This window comes from Anomaloglossus baeobatrachus, chromosome 12 (genome assembly GCF_048569485.1).
Source record: "Anomaloglossus baeobatrachus isolate aAnoBae1 chromosome 12, aAnoBae1.hap1, whole genome shotgun sequence".
Lineage (NCBI taxonomy): Eukaryota > Metazoa > Chordata > Amphibia > Anura > Aromobatidae > Anomaloglossus > Anomaloglossus baeobatrachus.
In genome coordinates this window covers 130854285-130881572 of record NC_134364.1, presented here as the reverse complement: position 1 = coordinate 130881572, position 27288 = coordinate 130854285, and the positions used below count along the sequence as shown (strand labels likewise).

The 27288-nt window shown below is 46.2% G+C and overlaps 1 protein-coding gene across 1 annotated transcript in view; it reads right to left on the bottom strand.

Moving 5' to 3' along the window:
• The window catches only part of PLEKHG3 (pleckstrin homology and RhoGEF domain containing G3), a 98273-nt gene that overhangs the window by 12728 nt on the left and 58257 nt on the right, over positions 1-27288 (bottom strand). The window contains exons 15-18 of the mRNA XM_075330879.1: positions 26870-26880; positions 21974-22177; positions 5829-5942; positions 162-1593 (exon numbers count right to left, since the gene is read on the bottom strand). Coding sequence (XP_075186994.1) covers positions 162-1593; positions 5829-5942; positions 21974-22177; positions 26870-26880 — 1761 coding nt within the window. The remainder of the gene's footprint in view (positions 1-161; positions 1594-5828; positions 5943-21973; positions 22178-26869; positions 26881-27288) is intronic.

The following is a 27288-nucleotide window of genomic DNA, read 5'->3' as shown; positions in this document are numbered from 1 at the left end:
CAGCTGACCTGCAGGGGTTCCGGGTGTCGCTCCTCCACCAATCAGACACTGATGTGTTAAAATCCCGGACAACCCATTTAGCTATTAATAAGGAGCAGTTGAGAAAATGACATTTTTATGCCTAAATTAACCTTCTTTTGAAAATCCCATAAAATCCTTACATTTTTCTTCATGTTTTTCCTCTTTCAGCGTAGGCAGACTGCCCCTTCTCATGTCGTCTTCTATTTCCCTCAGACGCCTGTAGACCACGGGTTTATTGCATTTAATCCTTTGGCTATATTGCCTGGCAAGCTGATAGACTCTGTTCTTCATGTTGTCTGGCAGATTGATGTCGATGTAGTTGGCGAGTTCCAGAAATGTGGGGCTTTCCTTAGTAGGAGTCCTGTAGTCCTGATACCCGAAACTCTCGTTGTTGCCCTGCGTTATCATCTGTCTGGGAGAGGAGTTGTCCGGTGAGTGATTTTGGTTTTCTTCTTTAATTGTACCCAAATCACTCTCCTCAAGAATTATGAGCGGTTCATCAAGATGCATGGGATTTTTGATGGCTATTGATGTTTTTCCGGAATAGATAATAGAGCGGTCATTTGCGGTTTTATTCTTTTCTTTCTCTATTTCGTCGAACACTTTCATCATTTCTGATGAGCTCTTGAACACTTCATCACAAACCGGAAGTTGCTTCTCAAAAATGTCCTTCTCATGGGTACCGGAGAGTTGCGTGGCTATCGGTGAACTGTCTTTACCCGATTTTTCTTCAAGAGTACAATCCCCTACATATGTGGGGTGCTGGCTATATTCACTAATAGGACTCCCGGAAGGTATTTCCGCTCTCGGTCTTTGATTGGGATCATATCCCGGGAGACTGTTAATCCTAAATATAGAGTTTTTGACGAGTCCGGCCGGAATGTAGGTCAAGCTTTCTCTGCGTTTGATGCTGAAGGATGCATCCTGATGTTCTGCCTTGTCGTAATAGGTTTTTACCTTGTCAATAAGTTGCCTATCTTGGAAGGAGAGAACCGACTCTCGCTGCTTACCAATCGGTCTTTGTTTTTCGTCAAACACATTTTCAGCAGAACTTACTTTACTGAGCGAAGACTCTACAGTAGACTTTTCACAATTTGGCAAAACTTCTTGATGAGACTTTAGAAAATCAGAAGATCCATTTGGACACAGACTTCTGTCAGTGCCGTCTAAATTGATCAAACTGCTGCTTCTGCTCAAAAGCCTTGGAGTTACATATCCTATGATCTTTCCATCCTCCAAAGCCAAACTGCTTCTCCTAGAGAGATTATTAACGAATCTCTCCGCAATCACACTGGCCTGATCCAACACGGATGATGGAAGGATGCTCGGCGATTCATGGATGCTCACGTCCTCTTCATCCTCTTCACTACTAAAAGCCTTTATGTCTTCTGCATTATCGACAGTCCCGTTTTCCAGAGGCTTAGAGACATCAGAATAGCTTTCTGATCCTTCCTCAAATGACGGGTTATCAGTAGTGGCTAAAATATTTTCCAGAGCATCTCCAGTTGTGGTGATCATGTCCGCACTGTAGATGTTCTTCGGTTCAGAAATATTTTCCATTTCATCCAACATCTGAAGAAAAACAAAAAACATGTTTAATTCTGAAATCTCATTCTGCATTACAATATCTGAACACATCAAATAGCTTCAACTATATTCCCAATACACGCTCGAATAATCAGATTTCAATTAAGAAACGGGGATGAGCTCTGTGCCGTGACGGCAGAATCCAGCATCTTCACATTTAGGCACTTGTTTGAGTACATAGATCGCGTGAACAATAAATCACTAACATCTTAGTTGCTCAGCCACCTAAAACTAAACGTGCACTTTTCATCGCAAACACTTTTTCCCAGCAGATACCAAGGTAAGCTGCTACAGGTAGAAAATGAAGCGTCATTCTCCCTGCAGCTGCTCTCTGGCTGGTGGCGGGGCAGAAAACTCATTCCAGTAACCGGGCACTGCCTGCACACTGATTGACACACAGCTCTGCATGCAGACAATTTTTTCATTCTCTAGTTTTTAACTTTGCCTTTTATTTATATGTGTATATATATATATGTATATATATATATATATATATATAAATAAATAAATATATATATATATATATATATATATATATAAGTATTTGTGATTTTTTTTTTTACTCTATCAGTTTTTTTTTACTATAGGATTTTTTTTTTATTTACCGGACATGAGATAATCTCATCACTGGTATTGCGGTGTATTAGACCTGTCAGTTTTACACTGAGGCCCGTTAAGCCATTACATAAGAATGTTCTAACAAGCCGCTGCACCTGGAAGACACGGTCCCTGTTTGATCGACAGTTCCCATGATAATCTTTGGCATCTGACGATTACAGCACAAAGGTGCAATAGAAAACACCATTGATCAAACCATTTAGGGGGCTTAAGACCCCAAGTCAATACTAATACCGACCCTGGCTGTTGCTGCAGGAGCGCAGCTGTCAGTTAAGCAGAGTTGCCCCAATGATTACGTCAGGGACTGCTCCTGTCCCTGCACCATCATAAGGGCTTACTTGTAACTTAATTTTGCGTAACTCCTTCCCAAATGGACGAACCAGTACCTGTAATGTCGTGAACGGTTTAAGTCTTGGATTTGCTGGAGCAATTTTATCTTTTATTGTTTTAGGCTTTCTAAAATCATTTGTGACGATTTTCTGACCTCCTCCTGTAGAAAAGGGTCATTTAAAATTATGTTCCATGCTTTAAACTGAACCTGTCAGGTGCAATATGCAGCCAGGACCACGAGCAGTTCTGGGTGCATATTGCTAATCCCTGCCTAACCGTCCCTGTATCTAGTAGCATAGATAATGGGATCTTTAGAAAACGTATTTCTAAAGATACTTTATGATATGCTAATGAGGCCAGCGACTAGTCGCAAGGGTGTTCCTTCCCTTGGCTAGTCAGCCCCCTTAGCATGTTAGCACACTCCTGTGGGCTTGCTAACTTGCTGATGGTTGCTCAGCGTCAGAGGCATGGTTGCGCTCACATCTCGGCTGCCACTGCTGGTTTTCAGCTCAGTGTACGTGATCAGAAGCCCGGACTTCCACTCATGCGTACTATGAAGCCAGTTGTACGCATCCCAGCTTCAAACTGGTGTAGTGAGCATGACCGGAAGTCCGTGGACGTTCTGATTTTATGCACTGAGCCGAAAACCAGTTGTGGCAGCCGAGATGTGAGCCCAACCATGCTGCTGATGCTGCGTGTCCATTAGCTTTTATCCCGGCTACATGTGCATGCTAAGGGGGCTGACTAGCCAAGAGAACTAATGCCCTTGCGACTACTCGCTGGCCTCATTAGCAAATGATAAAGGATCTTTAGAAATACTTTTTCTAAAGATCCCTTTATCTATGCTACTAGATACAGGGACGGTTAGGCAGGGATTGACAATATGTACCCAGAACTGCTCGTGGCTCTGGTGCATATTGCACCTGACAGGTTCCCTTTAAGGTTTTGTTGTTTTAGGTTTTGCATTTCAATATGGATTGCATTATTTTCATCAGCAAATGAGAAGCTTAAATTGTCTTTATTTTCCCACTTTTTGTTTTTTACCATACATTTTCCTTTCTTTTGTAGGCAATAATTACGACTTCTAATTAACGCCTATTATGGTTACTGAATAGTTCCTATATTTCAGGATTTTTGTTATGACTTTTGCCTTATCTTTAATGTCCTCCTCCTTTGAACAATTCCTGCGTATCTGCTCCAAGTGTCCAAATGGGAGGTAAATTTTCTTCTTTAGATGGCCACTATTAAAATCTAAAATGTTATTTGCATTGATTGTTTTTTCAAGACTAAGTTTTAGTTTAAACTTTTCCATTTTCAACAAAAATCTCAAAATTCATATAGGAAATGTCTTTTCTATTTATGTATTATTTAGTCTTTAAGTCTAACTGACTATTATTTAGAAATGCAATAAACTTCCTTAATGGTTCTTCTGTTTCACTCAAAATTAAAATAAGGTAATCTATAGACCTTTCAGAAAAGTACATATGAGGAATATTTCAAGTTCTCCTCAATAAATATTTGTTCAATCCCACCATAAAAAGGTTTGCGAAAACTGGACAACATTTTGCGCCCATCGCGGTACCTTTATCTTGAAGATAATTTGGCATCTAAATTTAATATTACAGCACAATTATTTTATTTCAGAAGTAAACTACACATTATAGAATGCCATTTCTGTCTGGGCATAAGAAGATCGTGCTTCAAGCAGTGAAGTTATACTTCATTTTTTACACACTTCTTCCGCGTTATTTCTAAATAAAAATCAAATCACTGTAGCTTAATGTTTACAGAATACATAAGCAGAAAAGAGATTTCCTGCCTAGATTTACAGATTTTTCTTGTACAAAATGAAAATATTGAAGAGACACACTCAGAGACCGACACATACACACACACCAAGACATACAGAGACACACACACACACACACAAACACCAAGACATACAGAGACACACACACACACACACAATCAAGACATACAGAGACACACAGACACACAGAGACACACAGAGACACACAGACACACACGACATACAGAGACACACACACGACATACAGAGACACACACACGACATACAGAGACACACACACGACATACAGAGACACACACACACAATCAAGACATACAGAGACACACAGAGACACACACACGACATACAGAGACACACACACACACACACACACACACACAGAGACCAAGACATACAGAGACCGAGACATAAAGACACAGACATACAAGGAGACAAACAGACAGGGAGAGTGAGAGAGACAGTTAGTAGGGGAATATAAATGCCTCTAAAATAAATCTGGAGGGTTACTGCTGTTTTGGCACCTCAGGAACTCTGCTAATGTGAGAGGGTGTTAAAAAATTATTCCAGCAACAGTTGTGCTCCAAATCTCATTAGCGCTCATTCCTTTCCGAGCCCTGCCATGTGGCCAAACAGTAGTTTCTCTCCACATGTGGGTACTGGACCCATGAAAAATTGCACAACAAATTGTGAGGCCATTTTCTCCTGTTACCCTTGTGAATGTGAAATATTTGAAACTAAATGAACATTCTTCGGGAAAAAAAAATATCTAATATTTTTTATAGTTATTTTTTATTTTTATAGTTTTCACAGCCCAACATTATAAGATATTAAAAGCACATGTGGGTTTAAGATGCTCCTCCCACCCCTAGATAAACTCCTGTCTAGAGCTTCAAAAAATGGGGTCACTTGTGGGGAAATTTCTGCCATTTCAGCACCTCATGTTTGTGGTATAGTAGAGAATGTCTTTCACATGTGGGTTTGAATAATTTGTATAATATATTCCCATTGTGGTATATTGGGTCCCAATAGTAGAATCATACTGCGCACACGCTCACCACTGTAATCATGGTGGCGGTGCGGAATTTCAAAAATGAGGCAGGCGGAAGTCCAGAGAAATCCCAAGTCCTGCCCCGATACATCGATGACGTCATTATGAAAACTTTACAGTATGATATATCAGTAACCAAAGATCAGATTCCTTCACTGCAGGTATCCATTTAATCAGTATCACAGCGCCATTACGGCCATGGCTTTACTTTATAGTGCTAAATCCCGCTGACATTTGTTATAATCCCTTTTAGTTTGTAGATGCTGACAAATACAGCGAAGACCTAGGTATACTTTAGTTCACATTCTGCAAAAAAAAAGCAAATTTCCCCCAAAGAATGAAGTGACTCTCTCCAGTGCCACCTACGCTGTAGAGGTTTCAACCTCAAAGCATTAATGTATTTTCTATGGTTACCTCTTGGCTATATGCGGTGACTTCAATACTCCTCCTCTTCTCAGAGCTCCTAGGAGAGGGACTGTTTTGCCGCTTAAATCCTTTTGATATATCAGGCTGCAGAAAATCCTCATTCTAAAGAAAAAAAACAAACACATGATAAAACATGTCGGCTGTCCACTCATTTGAAATGGTGAAAGCCGCATCCCCTAAAGGAGTTGTCTTATGTTTGTTCTTCAGGAGCGCGCCGCTCCCCTGCCTTCCTGCCTCCTGGGAAGACGGTGTGCTCCTGAAGATTGGCAGCTTTGGCCGGTGGCGGGATTGAGCTGCTGGCCCGAGCTGTGCGCTCTCCAACACTGCGAGCTGTGGCAACTTGCCTCCAGAGCCCAGCAATGCTGAAGGTGGACGGATCCACTTGCTGTAAAGCAGCACTTGCAGATCGTATAGCAAGCAGCTTACAAGGATGTGCTCCTTGCCTAAGGAAGGTGGCCTGGAATGAAGGCAGTGAGCAGCAAGTGATAAAACACTGCTCTGGAAAGCTTTTGCCAAGATTTTTATATGTTTAAGAAGAAGAATTGTGCACTGCTGTCTTGATCCGAGTTCTGCCCGTGCCCTGCTCGCTGGGCTCCCAGCATCAATGCAAAGACACACGTGAGCTTAACTTCTTAACTAAATCTTTAAACAGAGATATGAAACCGGACACAGCGTATAACACAGGGATTACAATGATCCATTCAGGGGTGTGATGATCTCGGCCACAGAGACTGTGACCGGGTTTGGCAGTCGATGGTTCCCACCGACATCAGCGCCTACTTCAGATGGATGTGCGTCCAATGAGACATATCCAGCTGAAATGCATTGTGGAGCAGAGACCAGACGGGTCACTGCACTGCAATAAAAGCTACCGACCAGACAGTAGCGGACAATGGCTGTACTGTGACTGAGGTGACACATGGCAGTGACATCACTTGCCGCTATAGCACAAACGCCAATGTCAGCTGATGGCCACTGTGCGCTATCTACAGAGGAGGATGCCATGCAACGTGGGAGGCGGGGAGGAAGAGTAGATTTTTTTTTATTTTGCACTAGATACATATATACCAAAAATGGGACATTTACCAGGATGGGGTTATACATACCAGGAGGGGCACAGGATGGAGACACATGTACCAGGGATGGGACATGCATACCAGGATGGGGTCTAGCATGGGGTCTATTTACCAGGAAGGGGGGCATATGTACCAGGATGGGGGACATATGTCCCAGGATGGGGGCCATATGTACTAAGATGGGAGACACATGTACCAGTGACGGGACATATAAACCAGGATGGGGCCTACAATGGGGACATATGTACATATGTACAAGGATGGGGTTATATATACCAGGAGGGGCACAGGGTGGAGACACATGTACCAGGGACATATATACCAGGATGGGGTCTAGGATGGGGACGTATATACCAGGAAGGGGACATATATACCAAGATGGGGGACATATGTATGAGGATGGGGACATATGTACCAAAATAGGGGACATATATACCAGGATTGGAGACATATGTACCAGGATGGGGCACAAGATAGAGACACATGGACCAGGGACGGGACATATATACCAGGATGGGACCTACAATGGGGACATATGTACCAGGAAGGGGGGCATATATACTATAATGGGGGATATATTTACAAAGGAATGAGACCAGGATGGGGTACATAAGAACAGGATGCGGAACATTACTACATAATGGGGGGAGGGCAACTCTTATGTCTTTCTGGGTTTTGAACACAAAAACATCAGAAATCTGCAGCTTTCTTTTGATAGTGAACTATCAAGACTCAGGACAGCAGGTCTGTATCCGGACAGTGGTTGTTGGCGCACAGCAGCAGGTCTGTATCCGGACAGTGGTTGTTGGCGCACAGCAGCAGGTCTGTATCCGGACAGTGGTTGTTGGCGCACAGCAGCAGGTCTGTATCCGGACAGTGGTTGTTGGCGCACAGCAGCAGGTCTGTATCCGGACAGTGGTTGTTGGCGCACAGCAGCAGGTCTGTATCCGGACAGTGGTTGTTAGCGCACAGCAGCAGGTCTGTATCCGGACAGTGGTTGTTGGCGCACAGCAGCAGGTCTGTATCCGGACAGTGGTTGTTAGCGCACAGCAGCAGGTCTGTATCCGGACAGTGGTTGTTGGCACACAGCAGCAGGTCTGTATCCGGACAGTGGTTGTTAGCGCACAGCAGCAGGTCTGTATCCGGACAGTGGTTGTTAGCGCACAGCAGCAGGTCTGTATCCGGACAGTGGTTGTTGGCGCACAGCAGCAGGTCTGTATCCGGACAGTGGTTGTTAGCGCACAGCAGCAGGTCTGTATCCGGACAGTGGTTGTTAGCGCACAGCAGCAGGTCTGTATCCGGACAGTGGTTGTTAGCACACAGCAGCAGGTCTGTACCCGGACAGTGGTTGTTGGCGCACAGCAGCAGGTCTGTATCCGGACAGTGGTTGTTAGCACACAGCAGCAGGTCTGTATCCGGACAGTGGTTGTTAGTGCACAGCAGCAGGTCTGTATCCGGACAGTGGTTGTTGGCGCACAGCAGCAGGTCTGTATCCGGACAGTGGTTGTTGGCGCACAGCAGCAGGTCTGTATCCGGACAGTGGTTGTTGGCGCACAGCAGCAGGTCTGTATCCGGACAGTGGTTGTTGGCGCACAGCAGCAGGTCTGTATCCGGACAGTGGTTGTTGGCGCACAGCAGCAGGTCTGTATCCGGACAGTGGTTGTTGGCGCACAGCAGCAGGTCTGTATCCGGACAGTGGTTGTTAGCGCACAGCAGCAGGTCTGTATCCGGACAGTGGTTGTTAGCGCACAGCAGCAGGTCTGTATCCGGACAGTGGTTGTTAGCACACAGCAGCAGGTCTGTACCCGGACAGTGGTTGTTGGCGCACAGCAGCAGGTCTGTATCCGGACAGTGGTTGTTAGCACACAGCAGCAGGTCTGTATCCGGACAGTGGTTGTTAGCGCACAGCAGCAGGTCTGTATCCGGACAGTGGTTGTTAGTGCACAGCAGCAGGTCTGTATCCGGACAGTGGTTGTTAGTGCACAGCAGCAGGTCTGTATCCGGACAGTGGTTGTTGGCACACAGCAGCAGGTCTGTATCCGGACAGTGGTTGTTGGCGCACAGCAGCAGGTCTGTATCCGGACAGTGGTTGTTGGCACACAGCAGCAGGTCTGTATCCAAACAGTGGTTGTTAGCGCACAGCAGCAGGTCTGTATCCGGACAGTGGTTGTTGGCACACAGCAGCAGGTCTGTATCCGGACAGTGGTTGTTGGCGCACAGCAGCAGGTCTGTATCCTGATGGTTGTTGGTGCACAGCAGCAGGTCTGTATCCTGATGGTTGTTGGCGCACAGCAGCAGGTCTGTATCCTGATGGTTGTTGGCGCACAGCAGCAGGTCTGTATCCTGATGGTTGTTGGCGCACAGCAGCAGGTGTGTATACTGATGGTTGTTGGCGCACAGCAGCAGGTCTGTATCCTGATGGTTGTTGGCGCACAGCAGCAGGTCTGTATCCTGATGGTTGTTGGCGCACAGCAGCAGGTCTGTATCCTGATTGTTGTTGGTGCACAGCAGCAGGTCTGTATACTGATGGTTGTTGGCGCACAGCAGCAGGTCTGTATCCTGATGGTTGTTGGTGCACAGCAGCAGGTCTGTATACTGATGGTTGTTGGCGCACAGCAGCAGGTCTGTATCCTGATGGTTGTTAGCGCACAGCAGCAGGTCTGTATCCTGATGGTTGTTGGCGCACAGCAGCAGGTCTGTATCCTGATGGTTGTTGGTGCACAGCAGCAGGTCTGTATACTGATGGTTGTTGGCGCACAGCAGCAGGTCTGTATCCTGATGGTTGTTAGCGCACAGCAGCAGGTCTGTATCCTGATGGTTGTTGGCGCACAGCAGCAGGTCTGTATACTGATGGTTGTTGGCGCACAGCAGCAGGTCTGTATCCTGATGGTTGTTAGCGCACAGCAGCAGGTCTGTATCCTGATGGTTGTTAGCGCACAGCAGCAGGTCTGTATACTGATGGTTGTTGGCGCACAGCAGCAGGTCTGTATACTGATGGTTGTTGGCGCACAGCAGCAGGTCTGTATACTGATGGTTGTTGGCGCACAGCAGCAGGTCTGTATCCTGATGGTTGTTAGCGCACAGCAGCAGGTCTGTATCCTGATGGTTGTTAGCGCACAGCAGCAGGTCTGTATCCTGATGGTTGTTAGTGCACAGCAGCAGGTCTGTATACTGATGGTTGTTGGCGCACAGCAGCAGGTCTGTATACTGATGGTTGTTGGCGCACAGCAGCAGGTCTGTATACTGATGGTTGTTGGCGCACAGCAGCAGGTCTGTATACTGATGGTTGTTGGCGCACAGCAGCAGGTCTGTATCCTGATGGTTGTTGGCGCACAGCAGCAGGTCTGTATACTGATGGTTGTTGGCGCACAGCAGCAGGTCTGTATACTGATGGTTGTTGGCGCACAGCAGCAGGTCTGTATACTGATGGTTGTTGGCGCACAGCAGCAGGTCTGTATACTGATGGTTGTTGGCGCACAGCAGCAGGTCTGTATCCTGATGGTTGTTAGTGCACAGCAGCAGGTCTGTATACTGATGGTTGTTGGCGCACAGCAGCAGGTCTGTATACTGATGGTTGTTGGCGCACAGCAGCAGGTCTGTATACTGATGGTTGTTGGCGCACAGCAGCAGGTCTGTATACTGATGGTTGTTGGCGCACAGCAGCAGGTCTGTATCCTGATGGTTGTTGGCGCACAGCAGCAGGTCTGTATACTGATGGTTGTTGGCGCACAGCAGCAGGTCTGTATACTGATGGTTGTTGGCGCACAGCAGCAGGTCTGTATACTGATGGTTGTTGGCGCACAGCAGCAGGTCTGTATACTGACCAGGGCTGTGGAGTCGGTAAGCCAAACCTTCGACTCCGACTCCGACTCCGACTCCTCAAATTCTCTTGCACCGACTCAGACTCCGGCTCCGACTCCTACATATATTGCTTATAGTTAGGTGAAAAATTTATTGTAGTACATGAATATGTGTATGTGAACATTAGACATTTAATAATTTTTATGATACAATAATCAAGATATTTGGATAGAACATAAAATATATTTATTGGATACAACTTTAGAACACAAAAAACTGTAATAAATTGTAAATATGTAATACACTATGTAATATACAGTAGATTACATATATATCTTGTGTGTGTATATACACTGTGTATATATATATAATATTACATATTTACAATTTATTAGTTTTTTGTGTTCTAAAGTTGTATCCAATAAATATTTTATGTTCTATCCAAATATCTTGATTATTGTATCATAAAAACAATTAAATGTCTGATGTTCACATTATACTACAATAAATTTTTCACTTAAATATAAGCATTATACTAAATGTTATTATTTAGTAAAATATTCAGCACATTCTGCATTGCACTCCTGTCCCCAATTTATTATATATTTTAGGAGTCGGAGTCGGTGCATTTTATACCGACTCCAACTCCGACTCCGACTCCACCAAAATGAGCTCCGACTCCGACTCCGACTCCACGACTCCGACTCCGACTCCACAGCCCTGATACTGACGGTTGTTGGCGCACAGCAGCAGTGCCCGTTATTGCAGTTTTTGCCTCTTTAGGTCATGCTGCTGATTTATTTTTGATACCTCCTAGTATTTGACTTTATGGATACAGTTCTTGGTTCTTGTGGAGATTACAGGTCTTTAGCGCGTTTCTGCAGCTTATTTTTTGTGCAGCGAAAATAGATGATGTAAAAAACTCACCAAAAACTGATTGTGTGAACTTTACCTAAAAGCAGTGGATGGCTCTTTACTAGGTTTAGAGACCCAGGATATAAAGTGCATCTGTGAGATCATTTATGTTGCCCCAGAGCCGGCCCCGTGCATTACAGGCATGCATGTTATACTCGGAGACATAGAGACATTGCAGTGTATAGAGACATTGCAGTGTATAGACATTACAGTGTATAGGGACAGACCTGGCAGTGTATAGAGACATTGCAGTGTATAGGGACAGACCTGGCAGTGTATAGGGACATTGCAGTGTATAGAGACATTGCAGTGTATAGAGACATTGCAGTGTATAGAGACAGACCTGGCAGTGTATAGAGACATTGCAGTGTATAGAGACATTGCAGTGTATAGGACAGACCTGGCAGTGTATAGAGACATTGCAGTGTATAGAGACATTGCAGTGTATAGGGACAGACCTGGCAGTGTATAGAGACATTGCAGTGTATAGGGACAGACCTGGCAGTGTATAGAGACATTGCAGTGTATAGGGACATTGCAGTGTATAGAGACATTGCAGTGTATAGGGACATTGCAGTGTATAGAGACATTGCAGTGTATAGAGACATTGCAGTGTATAGAGACATTGCAGTGTATAGAGACATTGCAGTGTATAGGACAGACCTGGCAGTGTATAGAGACATTGCAGTGTATAGAGACATTGCAGTGTATAGGGACAGACCTGGCAGTGTATAGAGACATTGCAGTGTATAGGGACAGACCTGGCAGTGTATAGAGACATTGCAGTGTATAGGGACATTGCAGTGTATAGAGACATTGCAGTGTATAGAGACATTGCAGTGTATAGAGACATTGCAGTGTATAAGTACAGACCTTGCAGTGTATAGAGACATTGCAGTGTATAGAGACATTGCAGTGTATAAGGACAGACGTGGCAGTGTATAGAGACATTGCAGTGTATAGGGACATTGCAGTGTATAGAGACATTGCAGTGTATAAGGACAGACCTGGCAGTGTATAGAGACATTGCAGTGTATAGGGACAGACCTGGCAGTGTATAGAGACATTGCAGTGTATAGGGACATTGCAGTGTATAGAGACATTGCAGTGTATAAGGACAGACCTGGCAGTGTATAGAGACATTGCAGTGTATAGGGACAGACCTGGCAGTGTATAGAGACATTGCAGTGTATAGGGACAGACCTGGCAGTGTATAGAGACATTGCAGTGTATAGGGAAAGACCTGGCAGTGTATAGAGACATTGCAGTGTATAGAGACAGACCTGGCAGTGTATAGAGACATTGCAGTGTATAGGGAAAGACCTGGCAGTGTATAGAGACATTGCAGTGTATAGGGACAGACCTGGCAGTGTATAGAGATATTGCAGTGTATAGGGAAAGACCTGGCAGTGTATAGAGACATTGCAGTGTATAGGGACAAACCTGGCAGTGTATAGAGACATTGCAGTGTATAGGGACAGACCTGGCAGTGTATAGAGACATTGCAGTGTATAGAGACAGACCTGGCAGCGTATAGAGACATTGCAGTGTATAGGGAACGACCTGGCAGTGTATAGAGACATTGCAGTGTATAGAGACAGACCTGGCAGTGTATAGAGACATTGCAGTGTATAGGACAGACCTGGCAGTGTATAGAGACATTGCAGTGTATAGAGACAGACCTGGCAGTGTATAGAGACATTGCAGTGTATAGGGACAGACCTGGCAGTGTATAGAGACATTGCAGTGTATAGGGACATTGCAGTGTATAGAGACATTGCAGTGTATAGTGACATTGCAGTGTATAGAGACATTGCAGTGTATAAGTACAGACCTTGCAGTGTATAGAGACATTGCAGTGTATAGAGACATTGCAGTGTATAAGGACAGACCTGGCAGTGTATAGAGACATTGCAGTGTATAGAGACATTGCAGTGTATAAGGACAGACCTGGCAGTGTATAGAGACATTGCAGTGTATAGGGACAGACCTGGCAGTGTATAGAGACATTGCAGTGTATAGGGACATTGCAGTGTATAGAGACATTGCAGTGTATAAGGACAGACCTGGCAGTGTATAGAGACATTGCAGTGTATAGGGACAGACCTGGCAGTGTATAGAGACATTGCAGTGTATAGGGACAGACCTGGCAGTGTATAGAGACATTGCAGTGTATAGGGAAAGACCTGGCAGTGTATAGAGACATTGCAGTGTATAGGGACAGACCTGGCAGTGTATAGAGACATTGCAGTGTATAGGGAACGACCTGGCAGTGTATAGAGACATTGCAGTGTATAGGACAGACCTGGCAGTGTATAGAGACATTGCAGTGTATAGAGACATTGCAGTGTATAGAGACATTGCAGTGTATAAGGACAGACCTGGCAGTGTATAGAGACATTGCAGTGTATAGGGACATTGCAGTGTATAGAGACATTGCAGTGTATAAGGACAGACCTGGCAGTGTATAGAGACATTGCAGTGTATAGGGACAGACCTGGCAGTGTATAGAGACATTGCAGTGTATAGGGACATTGCAGTGTATAGAGACATTGCAGTGTATAAGGACAGACCTGGCAGTGTATAGAGACATTGCAGTGTATAGGGACAGACCTGGCAGTGTATAGAGACATTGCAGTGTATAGGGAACGACCTGGCAGTGTATAGAGACATTGCAGTGTATAGGGACAGACCTGGCAGTGTATAGAGACATTGCAGTGTATAGAGACAGACCTGGCAGCGTATAGAGACATTGCAGTGTATAGGGAACGACCTGGCAGTGTATAGAGACATTGCAGTGTATAGAGACAGACCTGGCAGTGTATAGAGACATTGCAGTGTATAGGACAGACCTGGCAGTGTATAGAGACATTGCAGTGTATAGAGACAGACCTGGCAGTGTATAGAGACATTGCAGTGTATAAGGACAGACCTGGCAGTGTATAGAGACATTGCAGTGTATAGAGACAGACCTGGCAGTGTATAGAGACATTGCAGTGTATAGGACAGACCTGGCAGTGTATAGAGACATTGCAGTGTATAGAGACAGACCTGGCAGTGTATAGAGACATTGCAGTGTATAAGGACAGACCTGGCAGTGTATAGAGACATTGCAGTGTATAGAGACATTGCAGTGTATAGAGACAGACCTGGCAATGTATAGAGACATTGCAGTGTATAGGGAACGACCTGGCAGTGTATAGAGACATTGCAGTGTATAGGGACAGACCTGGCAGTGTATAGAGACATTGCAGTGTATAGGGAACGACCTGGCAGTGTATAGAGACATTGCAGTGTATAGGACAGACCTGGCAGTGTATAGAGACATTGCAGTGTATAGAGACAGACCTGGCAGTGTATAGAGACATTGCAGTGTATAAGGACAGACCTGGCAGTGTATAGAGACATTGCAGTGTATAGGGACAGACCTGGCAGTGTATAGAGACATTGCAGTGTATAGAGACAAACCTGGCAGCGTATAGAGACATTGCAGTGTATAGGGAACGACCTGGCAGTGTATAGAGACATTGCAGTGTATAGGGAAAGACCTGGCAGTGTATAGAGACATTGCAGTGTATAGGACAGACCTGGCAGTGTATAGAGACATTGCAGTGTATAGGGACAGACCTGGCAGTGTATAGAGACATTGCAGTGTATAGAGACAGACCTGGCAATGTATAGAGACATTGCAGTGTATAAGGACAGACCTGGCAGTGTATAGAGACATTGCAGTGTATAGGACAGACCTGGCAGTGTATAGGACAGACCTGGCAGTGTATAGAGACATTGCAGTGTATAAGGACAGACCTGGCAGTGTATAGAGACATTGCAGTGTATAGGGACAGACCTGGCAGTGTATAGAGACATTGCAGTGTATAGGGACAGACCTGGCAGTGTATAGAGACATTGCAGTGTATAGAGACAGACCTGGCAATGTATAGAGACATTGCAGTGTATAAGGACAGACCTGGCAGTGTATAGAGACATTGCAGTGTATAGGACAGACCTGGCAGTGTATAGAGACATTGCAGTGTATAAGGACAGACCTGGCAGTGTATAGAGACATTGCAGTGTATAGGGACAGACCTGGCAGTGTATAGAGACATTGCAGTGTATAGGGAACGACCTGGCAGTGTATAGAGACATTGCAGTGTATAGGACAGACCTGGCAGTGTATAGAGACATTGCAGTGTATAGAGACAGACCTGGCAGTGTATAGAGACATTGCAGTGTATAAGGACAGACCTGGCAGTGTATAGAGACATTGCAGTGTATAGGGGCAGACCTGGCAGCGTATAGAGACATTGCAGTGTATAGGGAACGACCTGGCAGTGTATAGAGACATTGCAGTGTATAGGGAACGACCTGGCAGTGTATAGAGACATTGCAGTGTATAGGGAAAGACCTGGCAGTGTATAGAGACATTGCAGTGTATAGGACAGACCTGGCAGTGTATAGAGACATTGCAGTGTATAGGGACAGACCTGGCAGTGTATAGAGACATTGCAGTGTATAGAGACAGACCTGGCAATGTATAGAGACATTGCAGTGTATAAGGACAGACCTGGCAGTGTATAGAGACATTGCAGTGTATAGGGAAAGACCTGGCAGTGTATAGAGACATTGCAGTGTATAGGGACAGACCTGGCAGTGTATAGAGATATTGCAGTGTATAGGGAACGACCCGGCAGTGTATAGAGACATTGCAGTGTATAGGACAGACCTGGCAGTGTATAGAGACATTGCAGTGTATAGGGAAAGACATGGCAGTGTATAGAGACATTGCAGTGTATAAGGACAGACCTGGCAGTGTATAGAGACATTGCAGTGTATAGGGACAGACCTGGCAGTGTATAGAGATATTGCAGTGTATAGGGAAAGACCTGGCAGTGTATAGAGACATTGCAGTGTATAGGGACAGACCTGGCAGTGTATAGAGACATTGCAGTGTATAGGGACAGACCTGGCAGTGTATAGAGACATTGCAGTGTATAGGGAAAGACCTGGCAGTGTATAGAGACATTGCAGTGTATAGGGAAAGACCTGGCAGTGTATAGAGACATTGCAGTGTATAGGGACAGACCTGGCAGTGTATAGAGACATTGCAGTGTATAGGGACAGACCTGGCAGTGTATAGAGACATTGCAGTGTATAGAGACATTGCAGTGTATAGAGACATTGCAGTGTATAGAGACATTGCAGTGTATAGAGACATTGCAGTGTATAGGGACAGACATTGCAGTGTATAGGGACATTGCAGTGTATAGAGACATTGCAGTGTATAGAGACATTGCAGTGTATAGAGACATTGCAGTGTATAGAGACATTGCAGTGTATAGAGACATTGCAGTGTATAGAGACATTGCAGTGTATAGAGACATTGCAGTGTATAGGACAGACCTGGCAGTGTATAGAGACATTGCAGTGTATAGGGACAGACCTGGCAGTGTATAGAGACATTGCAGTGTATAGGACAGACCTGGCAGTGTATAGAGACATTGCAGTGTATAGGGAAAGACCTGGCAGTGTATGGAGACATTGCAGTGTATAGAGACATTGCAGTGTATAGAGACATTGCAGTGTATAGAGACATTGCAGTGTATAGGGAAAGACCTGGCAGTGTATGGAGACATTGCAGTGTATAGGGAAAGACCTGGCAGTGTATGGAGACATTGCAGTGTATAGGGACAGACCTGGCAGTGTATGGAGACATTGCAGTGTATAGAGACATTGCATTGTAGAGACATTGCAGTGTATAGGGACAGACCTGGCAGTGTATAGAGACATTGCAGTGTATAGAGACATTGCAGTGTATAGGGAAAGACCTGGCAGTGTATAGAGACATTGCAGTGTATAGAGACATTGCAGTGTATAGGGGCAGACCTGGCAGTGTATGGAGACATTGCAGTGTATAGGGGCAGTCCGGCTGAACTGCATTGCACGGCTCTGGCCGGCATTGCACAACGTGATCACACTCCATTTACCAGTGTATACTAGTCTTTGAAGGTTACATTGTACTCTTAGAGGGGTTGTCCACTGCTCGGACAATGCTTTCTCCATCCCTATGTTTCCACCCAATAGAATAACACTTATTGTTACCTCTGGTGCCATTCCATGGATGTCAGCATTGCTGCTCCTGGGGCTTGTGTAACATTGTTATGTCACTCATTCCATGGCCAATCAGCACTGGCTTCGCTCTCCTCCTCTCCAATGCAGGTATTTTACCAGCGGTGTCGGCACTGCCTTTCCTGGGGCTCACATAACATTTGCTGCAGGGAACATGTGACATTACAATCAGCACCGGCCTTCGCTCTCCTCCCCTTCAGTGCCGATGTTGTTCCAGTGATGTCAGCATTGCCTCTCCTGAGGCTCACGTAACATTTGCTGCAGAGAACGTGAACCCCAAGAGAGGCGGTGCCGACACCACTGGAGCAACACCTGCACTGGAGGGGAGGAGAGCGAAGGCTGTCGCTGTTTGTTATGTCACATGTTCTCTGCAGCAAATGTTACGTGAGCCCCAGGAGAGGCAGTGCCGACACCGCTGGACAACATCGGCACTGAAGGGGAGGAGAGCAAAGCCAGTGCTGATTGTTATGTTACACATTCCCTGCAGAAACTATTACGTGAGCCCCGGGAGAGGCAGTGCAGACACCGCTGGACAACACCTGCACTGGAGGGGAGGAGAGCAAAGCCAGTGCTGATTGTTATGTTACACATTCCCTGCAGAAAATATTACGTGAGCCCCGGGAGAGGTGGTGCTGAACTGCAGGACAAGAGTGGCACTGAAGGGGAGGAGAGCGAAGCCAGTGCTGATTGTTATGTCACATGTTCCCTGCAGTAAATGTTACATGAGCCCTGGGAGAGGCGGTGCTGAACTGCAGGACAACACCGGCACTGAAGGGGAGGAGAGCGAAGCCAGTGCTGATTGTTATGTTACACATTCCCTGCAGTAAATGTTACATGAGCCCTGGGAGAGGCGGTGCTGAACTGCAGGACAAGAGTGGAGCCAAAAAAAAAACATTTACATTTAATGCGCCACTCCATGCTTAAAAGCAAAAGTTTGTAGTTGTGCTTTACGGCAGAGGACCCCAACCTTTCTGACCTTGCCAGCCACATATAGATGTGAAAGAGGGTGGGGAGCCCCATCCAGCCCCCCCTCACAGTAGTGACACCCGGAGCCCCCATATGCGGTATAATGACAGCCAAAGCTTTTCAACACAGATCACACGGAGATAATATACCGATTTCCAGGAGCCAGTCTGCTCTTCTATGAGGGGCCACTCACACTTGGAGATCTTCTCTTTATAGCTGTTTGCTAGACTTGGTTCTAATGCACCAAACTGGGAGACATCTGTGAGCCACACATCATTGCTCCGCGAGGCACACACCATGGCTCCGCGAGGCACACACCATTGCTCCGCGAGGCACACACTATGGCTCCGCGAGGCACACATCATCATGGATCCGCCAGGCACACAGCATGGCTCCGCGAGGCACACACCATGGCTCCGCGAGGCACACACCATGGCTCTGCGAGGCACACACTGTGGCTCCGCGAGGCACACATCATCATGGATCCGCCAGGCACACAGCATGGCTCCGCGAGGCACACACCATGGCTCCGCGAGGCACACACCATGGCTCCGCGAGGCACACACCATGGCTCCGCGAGGCACACACCATGGCTCCGCGAGGCACACATCATCATGGATCCGCCAGGCACACACCATGGCTCCGCGAGGCACACACCATGGCTCCGTCAGGCACACAGCATGGCTCCGCGAGGCACACACCATGGCTCCGCGAGGCACACAGCATAGATCCTCAAGCCACACATCATTATAGATCCGCGAGGCACACATCATCATGGATCCGCCAGGCACACATCATAGATCCTCGAGGCACACATCATCATGGGTCCGCAAGTCACATCTCATCATGGGTCCGCGAGCCACACAGCATGGCTCTGCGAGCTACACACCATCATAGATCCGCGAGGCACATCATCATAGATCCGCGAGGCACACATCATCATAGATCCGCTAGGCACACATCATCATGGGTCCGCGAGCCACACCCCACAAGTCCGCGAGCCACACATCATCATGGATCCGCGAGCCACACATCATCATGGATCCGCGAGCCACACATCATCATGGATCCGCGAGCCACACATCATCATGGATCCGCGAGCCACACATCATCATGAATCCGCGAGCCACACGTCATCATGGATCCGCGAGCCACACGTCATCATGGATCCGCGAGCCACACATCATCATGGGTCCACGAGCCACACGTCATCATGGATCCGCGAGCCACACGTCATCATGGATCCGCGAGCCACACATCATCATGGGTCCACGAGCCACACATCATCATGGATCCGCGAGCCACACACCATGGGTCCGCGAGCCACACATCATCATGGGTCCGCGAGCCACACATAATCATGAATCCGCGAGCCACACATCATCATGGATCCGCGAGCCACACATCATCATGAATCCATGAGCCACACGTCATCATGAATCCGCGAGCCACACATCATGGGTCCACGAGCCACACGTCATCATGGATCCGCGAGCCACACATCATCATGAATCCACGAGCCACACGTCATCATGGGTCCACGAGCCACACGTCATCATGGATCCGCGAGCCACACACCATGGGTCCGTGAGCCACACATCATCATGGGTCCGCGAGCCACACATCATCATGGGTCCGCGAGCCACACATCATCATGGGTCCGCGAGCCACACATCATCATGGGTCCGCGAGCCACACATCATCATGGGTCCGCGAGCCACACATCATCATGGGTCCGCGAGCCACACATCATCATGGGTCCGCGAGCCACACATCATCATGGGTCCGCGAGCCACACATCATCATGGGTCCGCGAGCCACACACCATGGGTCCACGAGCCACACATCATCATGGGTCCGCGAGCCACACACCATGGGTCCGCGAGCCACACATCATCATGGGTCTGCGAGCCACAAGTTGGGTTACCCCGGCTTAAAGGGATTTTACCATATTTCCAAGTAGTAGCACAATACAAGGACACGCCATCACTTTCTTGATGGTCGGCTAACTGCTGTGATCCCCAGGATCCTCGCGGGACCAGTTAGAGGAAAATATACATTGCACAGTGGGTAAACACGAGATGGAAAAAAAGATTAAAAGAAAACTGTTAATGCCGGCGACGGGCGGAGGCCAAGATTCATTTACAACGTTAACGCTTTAACTGGTCCAACATTGAATTATAATGAATGGTTTATATACCGCCATGCACTAACCAGAACATCACAGAATTAGTGAATTAATTTGAAGCAGCAAAGAAGATAGAAAAGTGCCACCACCGGAGCGCCCCGTATACCAAGCATAGCCGTGGCCCTATTCGGCCAGCAATGTGCGCCCCGTATACCAAGCATAGCCGTGGCCCTATACGGCCAGCAATGTGCGCCCCATATACCAAGCATAGCCGTGGCCCTATACGGCCAGCAATGTGCGCCCCGTATACCAAGCATAGCCGTGGCCCTATACGGCCAGCAGTGTGTGCCCCATATACCAAGCATAGCCGTGGCCCTATACGGCCAGCAATGTGCGTCCCATATACCAAGCATAGCCGTGGCCCTATACGGCCAGCAGTGTGTGCCCCGTATACCAAGCATAGCCGTGGCCCTATACGGCCAGCAATGTGCGTCCCATATACCAAGCATAGCCGTGGCCCTATATGGCCAGCAGTGTGCGCCCCATATACCAAGCATAGCCGTGGCCCTCTACGGCCAGCAGTGTGTGCCCCGTATACCAAGCATAGCCGTGGCCCTATATGGCCAGCAGTGTGTGCCCCATATACCAAGCATAGCCGTGGCCCTATACAGCCAGCAGTGTGCGCCCCATATACCAAGCATAGCCCTATATGGCCAGCAATGTGCGCCCCATATACCAAGCATAGCCGTGGCCCTATACGGCCAGCAGTGTGCGCCCCATATACCAAGCATAGTCGTGGCCCTATACGGCCAGCAGTGTGTGCCCCATATACCAAGCATAGCCCTATACGGCCAGCAGTGTGTGCCCCGTATACCAAGCATAGCCGTGGCCCTATACGGCCAGCAGTGTGTGCCCCATATACCAAGCATAGCCGTGGCCCTATACAGCCAGCAATGTGCGCCCCATATACCAAGCATAGCCGTGGCCCTATACGGCCAGCAGTGTGTGCCCCACATACCAAGCATAGCCCTATACGGCCAGCAGTGTGTGCCCTACATACCAAGCATAGCCCTATACGGCCAGCAGTGTGTGCCGGCAGCAGGGCCGGCCGCTGTAGCTACCTGTCCATCCTCCATAGGCAGCTCTTCTTCAGTCTCTTCTTCAGACGCACTGAGCTCCGTCCCTGGATCTCTGCTTCGCTCTGTGTTGGCCGGACGCCCCTTATCGCCCTCAGTCTGGAGATCATTACAGTTTGGCATCGAACTACTCAACCCGTGCTGCAGGAGGTCCCCAAAATCCAGTAGCGCTCCATCACTGCCTGCATGCTGAACACATAATATCATGTGGAGCTGAGAAATATCAATGAAACACGAATCGGACCCCAGGGCAGTGTAATGTAGAGCCAGAGACCCTGATTCCAGCAATGTAACAAATACCGAGCTGTTTACTGCAGTTTTGATTTAAAAAAAACATCACTGTTTTATCAGTAGGAGATCATTAATAGAGGACTAGTGAAACTGCTGCCAGGTAGTCAGTCATTTTCAAGAGCTCTGTATAACCCTGACTCCATCATCAACTGATATGTACACTGTGCATAGGCAGAAAATTACCAATCAGTGGTGTGGGCTGGGTTATACAGAGCTCAGCATTCAGATAACTGCTAGATCTGCAGCAGATAAAACAGTGATTTTATCAAAATGATAGCAAGCAGATAAGTGGATGCATCATTAGAATCAGTGTCTCTCCCCCTAAATCATGCTGCTCTCAGATGGCATAGCAAAAACCATCTGAAAAATTTCTTTTAAAGTGAACTAATTACCAGGATGTTCCTATATAACCTAAAGCCAGGGCTATAGTGGCTCTCATGCTGAGTCTATACATACAGTGCTATACTGGCGCTATAAGGCTGAGTCTATACATACAGTGCTATACTGGCACTATCAGGCTGAGTCTATACATACAGTGCTATACTGGCACTATCAGGCTGATTCTATACATACAGTGCTATACTGGCACTATCAGGCTGAGTCTATACATACAGTGCTATACTGGCACTATCAGGCTGAGTCTATACATACAGTGCTATACTGGCACTATCAGGCTGATTCTATACATACAGTGCTATACTGGCACTATCAGGCTGATTCTATACATACAGTGCTATACTGGCACTATCAGGCTGATTCTATACATACAGTGCTATACTGGCACTATCAGGCTGATTCTATACATACAGTGCTATACTGGCACTATCAGGCTGATTCTATACATACAGTGCTATATTGGCACTATCAGGCTGAGTCTATACATACAGTGCTATACTGGCACTATCAGGCTGAGTCTATACATACAGTGCTATACTGGCACTATCAGGCTGAGTCTATACATATAGTGCTATACTGGCACTATCAGGCTGATTCTATACATACAGTGCTATACTGGCACTATCAGGCTGATTCTATACATACAGTGCTATACTGGCACTATCAGGCTGATTCTATACATACAGTGCTATACTGGCGCTATCAGGCTGATTCTATACATACAGTGCTATACTGGCACTATCAGGCTGATTCTATACATACAGTGCTATACTGGCACTATCAGGCTGATTCTATACATACGGTGCTATACTGGCACTATCAGGCTGATTCTATACATACGGTGCTATACTGGCACTATCAGGCTGATTCTATACATACAGTGCTATACTGGCGCTATCAGGCTGATTCTATACATACAGTGCTATACTGGCACTATCAGGCTGATTCTATACATACAGTGCTATACTGGCGCTATCAGGCTGATTCTATACATACAGTGCTATACTGGCACTATCAGGCTGATTCTATACATACAATGCTATACTGGCGCTATCAGGCTGATTCTATACATACCTGTAGTGGTTACCTCGGATGTATAGGTTTTGAAACACAAGCCAGTAAACTTTGTAAAATGAGCAGCTTTTTGAATGGCAGCAGCTGCCGATCAGCTGATAGCTGGGGGGGTATTCATAGTGATTCCCGCCCCCCTGCCTGTTCCTCCCTCTTTTAGTTCTGCTAATTGTATTATAGAACTATTTTACTAAGTGACTAGAAGGACCTGTGCTGATGTCATACCCATGTGATCATAAGGGGCGGGGCCTCAGCCAACAGAAAAATAATGTTGCTTCCTGGTATCAGCTATGTTGGCTGAGGCCCCGCCCCTTCTGGTCACATGGGTATGACATCAGCACAGATCCTTCTAGCCACTTAGTAAAATGATTCAATAATAAAATTAGCATAAATAAAAGGGGGAAGAACAGACACAAGGGGGCGGGAATCACTATGAATACCCACCCCAGCTGTCAGCTGATCGGCAGCTGCTGCCACTCAAAAAGCTGCTCATTTTACAAACTTTACTTGCTTGTGTTTCAAAACCTAAACATCCGAGCTGACAACTAAGGGTATGTATAGACTCAGCCTGATAGTGCCAGTATAGCACTGTATGTATAGACTCAGCCTGATAGTGCCAGTATAGCACTGTATGTATAGAATCAGCCTGATAGTGCCAGTATAGCACTGTATGTATAGAATCAGCCTGATAGTGGCAGTATAGCACTGTATGTATAGAATCAGCCTGATAGTGCCAGTATAGCACTGTATGTATAGAATCAGCCTGATAGCGCCAGTATAGCACTGTATGTATAGAATCAGCCTGATAGTGCCAGTATAGCACTGTATGTATAGAATCAGCCTGATAGTGCCAGTATAGCACTGTATGTATAGACTCAGCCTGATAGTGCCAGTATAGCACTGTATGTATAGAATCAGCCTGATAGTGCCAGTATAGCACTGTATGTATAGAATCAGCCTGATACTGCCAGTATAGCACTGTATGTATAGAATCAGCCTGATAGTGCCAGTATAGCACTGTATGTATAGAATCAGCCTGATAGTGCCAGTATAGCACTGTATGTATAGAATCAGCCTGATAGTGCCAGTATAGCACTGTATGTATAGAATCAGCCTGATAGGGCCAGTACAGCACTGGCTTTAGGTTAACATAGGAAAATCCTGGTGATTGGTGCGCTTTAAGGCTTTACAAAATAACTATTCATTTATCATTGATAATTCCTAATTTTATAGTTTCTTAAACTCATGTTATGTCCCTTTGATTAACCACTAGCAAGAAAGAGTAAGCAATCTCTCTTGAGCATGGTATCGAGGGGATATGAGTTACCGCCAATCCTGGCAGCTTCGGTAAGAGCCTGGCTGTATTACAGCCACAGTCCGGCACCTGAGTACAGGCAAAGTAACAGTGCCCTAATGAGTGGAGCACTGGAATCATACAGCTCAAGTGCCTTGCCTGTGTCAGGTGACCCTTAAAGGGGATCTGTCAGCAGGATCAACCCCGTTAATCCGTCTATATGGCCATGCAGGTCATAGAAAGTTAAATGAAATGATACCTTCATATCTGTTATCCGATGTCTTATAACAGAGAAATCCACATTAAAATGAAAATGAGGTGTTAAGGTCTCTGGGCCAGACACTGATCTCCCCGAGAATCTGCCTCCAGAGATTATTTTAAATTCAAGGGGGAGTTATCAGTATGAGACATGTAATGACTGACAGTCTGCTCTCCTGATCTATATGTCTCACACTGGTAACGCCCCCTTTCATTTAAAATTAGCTCTGGAGGCAGATTCAGACCGCTCTGAGAATCTGCCTCCAGAGATTATTTTATATGAAAGAGGGTGTTACCAGTGTGAGACATGTAATGACTGACAGTCTGCTATCTTGATCTACGTGTCTCACACTGGTAACACCCCCTTTCATATAAAATTAACTCTAGAGGCAGAATCTCAGGCAGATCTGTGTACGGCCCATCTTAACAGCTCATTTACATATTAAGAAAAACAAGGATTTCTCAATGTACCGTATTATTCACCTTTCCATGACCTGCATGCACAGATAGACGGCTTAGGTTGATCCTATTGACAGATTTGCTTTAAAACGTTGATACGTCAGGCAGCAAATACTAATTGCAGGCCCGACTTAGTGAGACCCAATAAATCTGTGGGCACGTGTTAAATAGTTCAAACAATAAAGCATAGCAATAAAAAAGTGAAACAAATAATCTTGACGTATACGACCACTATGATACACTAGATACCAGCTGAAGACAGAAGTCTCCTGGAGAAAGGGTTATTTGCTATACAACTACTTAGTAAATGTGCAGAGCAGCAAAGAAGTCTCTATACAAAGGACGAAGGAAATACTAAACAATGGAAAAGCAATCTGCAACAAAACCGTTTCCTTACTTTCTAAGGCCCCTTCACACGGCAGTGATTCTGGTACATATGTGACAGTGTTTATACGTACCAGAATCACGGACGTACACAGACCCATTAAAATCAATGGGTCTGCGCACACATCAGAGATTTCTCACTGACGGTGTCTCCGTGTGGTGTACACATGTGTCTGTGCTTTCCGCATGGAGACATGTCTGTTTTTTTCTGGCATTACTGATGTCCCACGGACCACACTATGGTGTGATCCGTGAAACACGTACCAGAAAAACACTAAAAAAAAAAATTTCCTTCTCCAGTGACGCTATGTTCGGCCGCTGCTCTCTGCTGCTTCCAAGCCAGCTAAATATTCTCGTGCATATGCATTTATGCACCGCATGGCCGACTTGGAAGTAGCTGCCGAGGGGAGACAGCGGCGGCCAGACACAGCATCTGAGAGAGTTCAACACCACGGACAGGTGAGTTTATCTCCATGTGCTATCACGGATCACTGATAGCACATAGAGAACACACACGGAGGGACAAATGTGTTTTTAACACATCAGTCTGTATTTTTCACTCAAGTGTGAAACAGGCCTAAGTGTTGGAAATAAATATAGTACCAATGCTACCCAAAATATAGGCACGTATTTTTAGAAAATTGCAGCCAACAAAAAAAAAGCAAAATTGTGTGAACGCGGCCTTAGACAATAGTGACAGGCTTTAAAAAATGTAAAAGATATCTTACCTTCAAACCCACTGTACATTCAAAGGCAAAAAGAAAAGAAAAGAAACACATGTTAAAATGTAACTGTTCCCAGGTAGAATTACTCTAAAACTTTACTTTATGAAGTGTGTTGACAAAACTGAAGTGCTCCCTCTCCGAAGAAGTATCTTCAAAACGTGCGTTGGGGGCACAGGAGTGAGCCAGCACACAGTGTTATTATGGGTAATTATTGTCAGCATGCTTTATGCGGTGAGAGGGAAACTGTGAGCCCTGATCTGGCAAATACAGATATATTGCTTTCCTCACATAGTTGACTACCTCATTTGTACTACAGCACCTTATATACTTTTTCACCCAGGACATTGCTCTTTAACTGTATAACCCCTGTGTGTCCTGCCACCTCCAGAGGCGCATGGGAATGAGTCCGGACACAGTGTTAC